The sequence below is a fragment of the Helianthus annuus genome, chromosome 8 (assembly GCF_002127325.2).
Source record: "Helianthus annuus cultivar XRQ/B chromosome 8, HanXRQr2.0-SUNRISE, whole genome shotgun sequence".
Lineage (NCBI taxonomy): Eukaryota > Viridiplantae > Streptophyta > Magnoliopsida > Asterales > Asteraceae > Helianthus > Helianthus annuus.
Genome location: NC_035440.2, coordinates 47,848,111 through 47,853,962, shown reverse-complemented (window position 1 = coordinate 47,853,962; position 5,852 = coordinate 47,848,111). Strand labels below are relative to the sequence as shown.

General features: G+C 40.4%; 1 protein-coding gene across 1 annotated transcript; it reads right to left on the bottom strand.

Moving 5' to 3' along the window:
- Positions 1–775: 775 nt before the first annotated feature.
- LOC110869970 (extensin-like) lies at positions 776–1,468 on the bottom strand. Its single transcript, XM_022119168.1, has one exon. The coding sequence runs from the start codon at positions 1,466–1,468 to the stop codon at positions 776–778; it is 693 nt and encodes a 230-aa protein (XP_021974860.1).
- Positions 1,469–5,852: the final 4,384 nt, after the last annotated feature.

Here is a 5,852-nt window from a genome sequence, read left to right as displayed (position 1 = left end):
TGTTCTGAACCGATATCCGCACCACTACCTCCACCGCTAGCCGGAGCCACCATCATTAACACCACTGTCGCCGCCGCAGTTCATCAGGGAACACAGGGGTCACCGGAGATGGCCGACTCATCATCTCTGTCGCCTCTCCCTCTTACTTGTTGCCGCCTCTGGAGTGGTAGTGGTCGGCTGTCCAGTTTCGGAAGAGAAGATGGGGCTGTGAGGTGAGGACGAGGAATTGTAAGGAGGAGGGGAATGGAGTGTACGCGTGTGGATGTTCTCATCGGAGGGGTTGTCACCGGAGACGGCCGGAATAACTCCGGTCATCAAAATTTTGATCGGATAAGAGAGGGGGAAGGAAAAGGGGTCATGATGTGCGGCTGCCCAAATCTTTAGGGTTTCTGAGGTTTTTGAAGTGAGGGGGTGAGGGATTAGTAAGGTTATATAGGCTAGGGATTTAGGTGGGGCTATGGTGAGTTGGGTTGGGCCTAGCCCAAGTGCGCGACCCGTTAAATGTTTGCGCGTCTCGTTCAATTACACTGGCCCGGTTATTTTAAAACATAACCGTGGTGCGTAATTAAATGTCTAATCGCGTGTGCTATTATTTTGTAAATACTTAATAAATAATACTAGTAATAATAATAAGAATAATAATAATAATAATAATAATGAACGTGCGTATTACTAAAATGCCCTTCTCTCGACAACGAGAGTACGGGTTGTCACAATTATGCTTCTCCTTGTTTTTCCTAGCCTTGTGCTCAACCCTATCTAACCTCTCCAGGATTTACTGAGTCTGTTGCTGCTGCTGCTGAGGAGGAGGTTGTTGGTACGGTGGGTACTGATAACCCGGTACTGGATATCCAGTTGGAAGAACCGGAGGGTAAGAAGAAGGGTAAAGGTGGTGATACTGCGCAGCCGTAAGGTACGGGTCTTGAGATACATAGTCCGAGGGGTACCCAGATGGGTTTACAAAAGGATTATACCCAGAAGAACCTGGGTAGGTCGGGATTGGGTTATCAAAACCCATAGGCGGCTCAGGTGGTGCATAAGAAGCTGGCGGAGGTTCAATCTCCGGCGCCGCATTCGAGGGCCCACCCATCTGGGGGTCCTCCGGAATAGGGGGATAAGAACTTGAACCCCAAGGAGAACTGAAACGAGGTCCCCCCCGTACGAACATACGCGCGTTCCTCCTTTGCCTCGGAGGCTCAGGAGGTGGCTGTGGTGGCTGCTGCGGTGGCTCCTCTACCGGAAGTAGCGGCGGTGAGACAGCTTGGAGTTGCGGTTCAACCAAAGGTGGTTGGGCTGGAGAGTTATGGTAAGATGGGGTAAAGAACCAATCAAAAGTGGCCATTTTCTCTTGGAACGAGTCAGGCCCATTGTAAGGTGAACCCTGAAATGGGGATCCACTCGATATGCTGATTGGGTGACCCGGCATTCCGGTCTGCATCTCTGGATCTAGATCATCGTCCGTTTCCATCCCCTGAGAGAAATGGTCCTCAGGGCCCAAGGGGTTATAACCAAGAAATCGTTAACATAGTCGTTCGGGTTAAACTGTCCCGGGGAGTAGAGGGAATCAGAGTGGTGAAACGAATGGGATTGCAAAGAGTGGTGTGAATGGTAAGACTCATGAGAATGGTGAGATTGCTGAGAGTGGTGTGAATGTTGGGGTTCATCAGGAACAAGTGGCCCAAAGGACGGGTGGAAAGAAGACGATGAGCTTAGCGAGACAGAGTGTCTTGCCGACTCAAAAGGTTAACCCCACATATCGTGAGAGTCGGAGGTGGAAAAGGACGCCGATGCAGTGCGTCTATGAGATGGTCCTGCTGACGAGGGTCCCCCACGCATGGGACCCTTGCCTCGTCCCCTTACTCTTGGAGGCATGTTGATGATTCCTGTTAAAACAAGAAAACAAAATAAAATAAACATAATAATAGCAAAGGAAAGTAAAAGATACATCCTAGGTCATTTGCCTAGACTCGAGAGTCTAAGCAATGTGCTTATTGTGTCATTGAGATTAAACACAAAAGGTTAGTGTTTAATTCACTCAATGTTGGCTCTAATACCAACCTGTCACACCCCAATATTCCACGTATTACCGGTGGGCCCGGCGGGGAGTATCGTGACGTAGTTGATATCATCATAGTCAATACACACAATAATATAGCACAGCGGAAGGCTGGGTAAAATAAACTATTACAAACCATAACGTCTGAGCATTCGAGTTTATGAATGTACAGACAGGGATGTAATAAGATCCACAGGCGGATCATAATGTACAAAGAAACAAAAAAAACTACAGACTCCGGGTATCTATTGGATTTGCAAGATCCTCTATAACACCCTATAGCTCCAGCCTATTTCGGGAAGTACCTGTCAATCAATCTTCAGGAAAATACGTCAGTTTACACTAGTAAATACAATTTAACTGACTCATTTTGAAAACATTTAAGAAAATTGATTTAGGTGCACAAGGCACAAGTCATTTATAACTTGGGACAATTTTAATAAAATCTTGTATACAGTTTTACATGCTTGTCATACATGTCGGGCCGGTTTGTAAGCCGGACATGATTAACTGACTCACCACTTATAGAACCCACAAAGGAGTTATCCCCAACTTGTGGGTAATTTAATATTTAGCATTTGCATCTGTCGGGTGTATGCCTACACCCCGTGCATAGGTCGTGGCCATTAATAACTTAAATGAGCCGAGGATATCCAGGACACGGTCGTTAACCCCCGAATGTTTATGTTATCAAACAATATAGATTAAACGGGTTATGCGGATTTATTAAATCACAATCCGACAAAATAATCCCATACTCGACCAAGCGGTATTATTATACCGTATCCCAAGCCCGTATAGGGAAAATAAGTTAAAAGTATTTACCTGGTGATAGCAGTAACATTCCTAAGGTTCTTGAAAGGCACTTTTTACCGAAAGCTATTAATCTGTATAGAAGGTTTAATTAGCCTATAAGGATGCTAACGGGCCTTTAATTAAGTCAAGGACTTAGACCGGCTAGCTAGAAGGAAACCTAATGATTCTAAACACTAGATTAAGAGGAGACCGGGATAGAATGTGATTTAGACCCGACAAGCTTGGATGCTTCTATAATATGGGTAAACTAAATACATTCTGGAAAATGAGAAACAAAAGATAAGGTTAAGCCAGTTTCGGTTATTTTACGTAAACTAGTCACATAGACCGATCCGAACGCGTAAATGCGTAACGGGTAATGAAATAAATTATATACAGGTCTTAATCATTATTATGCTCAAAATATATTAATATATCAGTAACATATTAACATGTATGCCCAAAAAGTAATTTAAACCAAAATAAGTCCTATAAGGGCATTTTGGTAATTTTAATGCTCATAAAAGAGTTTATTTATAAAACCGAGTTACAGGTCTGATTAAATTAGTAAAAACATGTATTTTGATAAGTTATATCAGTAGGATACTTTAATATATAAGAAACATTCCTTTTAGAACCATTTATGCACCGTAGGGGCATTTTGGTAATTTTACATAAGCTTTTATAGGTCAAAATAGACTTCTGAGTTTAAAAACTTTAGCTTACTGTAATATTACATAAATTAGCTTAAAACATCAGTAGGTAATGAGTTTTATATGTCAAATATAGTTTTGATCCATACTAGGTGCTAAAAACGCTTAAAAGTCGATTTAAAGGGGTATTCGGGTTAAAATAGGAAATCTGAGTTTTTGATCAGTTTATAAGGTTCAAAATATTCTATTTATCATATAGAATCAGTAGCAAAAAGTTTGGCATTGAAAAGTTATGTAAAACTCATTTTATGCTTGAAAAGGGTAAAACCGACAATAACCAAAATTAGGCTATAATCCTATGTTATGCTCAGCCTAAAAATAAATAAAAATCTTTAAAAATCCCAAAATATTATTTAACATCAGTAGGTAAAAAGTTTGTTATCAAAAATCGGGTTTAGGTAGGCCTTATGCTAATTACGCCTTTTAATTATTAAAAAGTTTCTTAATTACGCTATTGAGCATAACTCCTATTCTAGAACTCAAACTGATGTCAAATTTTTGGGACATGTCTAAATATCAGTAGCAAAGGTTTTAGTCCATTCATATTGCTAAAAATCTCGGTTTTATACAAAAAGGGCGTTTTAGGCATTCTTAAGCATAATCACGATCAAGTGCATATAATTCAAACTATTAGGCACCATGCAATATAACTCCAGAGGGTTATACTACTAAGTAATGTGGTCCTAATGGAAGCTTAAAACCTGGAAGAATTAAGCTTGAACGGGTCAGAACTGAAAGTCAAAGCAAAAGTTAAGCTTTTGCGACTTTCGGTTATAAACCGCCCTTAGACTATTAATTGTCGGATTAGGACTGATAAAACATGATTAAATATTAGTTACCAAGTCATTAGAATGTTAAAATATAATTTAGAACCTTTGGTTTATTAATTTTAATCAAATTTACAATTTCAGCCCAGTTTGACTTTTTGTCAAACTACTTTGACCCGACAATTAACTGGTTAAACGAGATTATTAGGAGATGCCCTTTTAAGGGTTAATCACCTATACTAATGTGGTTCTATAACTACTTTCAATTTGATCAGTAGTTAACCTATGCATGATTAATTCGAAAGTCAAACTAAATTTACACTAAGTTTGACACTAGAGTAATTAAGCTAATTATAACGACTAAACAAGAAATTAGAGGCTTACTTAAGGTCCAAGCAGTCTTTTCTACACTTAAGAGTCTTCTCCTTGTCCTTAGCAAGCTCCAGATGATAGAGATTAGCAATTGTTTGCAAGTGTGATTGTGAACACAAGAATAGGTTCACTTATATAGTAATTTCCATGATTCTTGATCACTTCCAGGTGTTATGGGGGGGGCCTAGGATCACTCCAGGTGTCCTAGCAAGTGTTATAAACCGACATAGAGCTTCTAGGATCGTTATAACCTAGAATAAGGCGGTGGAACAGCTTAACCCGCACCTGGCAACACTTTTCTGTTACTGGCAGTCTCTCGCGGCCCGCGTAAAGATCCCTTAGGGGCTTACGCGGCCTGCCTGGACACTGGTAACTGGCAAAACAAGTTTCATTGTTGGCAGATTCAGTCCCTGAACGTTTGTAATCCTTTTTAGCCTTGTTTTTGACATATAAGGCCCTTGTAGTTTATTTGGTGAAGCTCTAGGATGAATATCCAAACTTCGTTAGGCTCGGGTTCGTTAAATATCTTTATGAAAGCAAGTTTCACCAAGTTGACACTTTTAACCCAAAGTTTGGAAAATATGCTTAACGATCTCGAAATCACGTGAAATTTTTACCACTTATTCTCGAAAGTATATTTGAATATTTCGTAGCCTCGGTTTTGTTAAAAGGTCACTCAGAGGTCAGAATTGACATATTGACACTTTTAACCCTTGTAATTTAAAATCTTTCGGTTATTTTCACAAACGACTTCTTATATCCAATTGATCACCCGTTTAGGAATATTTTCTTCACGTGTGGTCATTCAGAGGCTCAAGTTTGGCATGTTGACACTTTTAGCCCTTCTGTAAGCATAGTTTCACTATTTGTCAACTTTAGTCCTTCAACCTCAATCTTTCTCACAATTAAAGTTTAGGACACGTGTCTATACATAATTGGACATGTTTTTATGTGGTGTTACAGCGGTCCATTGGAATTGTTCCTTCTTTAAACAGTTCCGCAGTGTTTTGATGAAAGGATAGGACATAGACGCATGATTGGCAAAGAATCTGTTCAGTGCGGCTAGCCTGTCGGCTAGTCGTTACATTTCTTTCATCGTAGAAGGCGATGGCATGCGCTCTATCGCCTGAACTTTCTCCGGGTTTACCT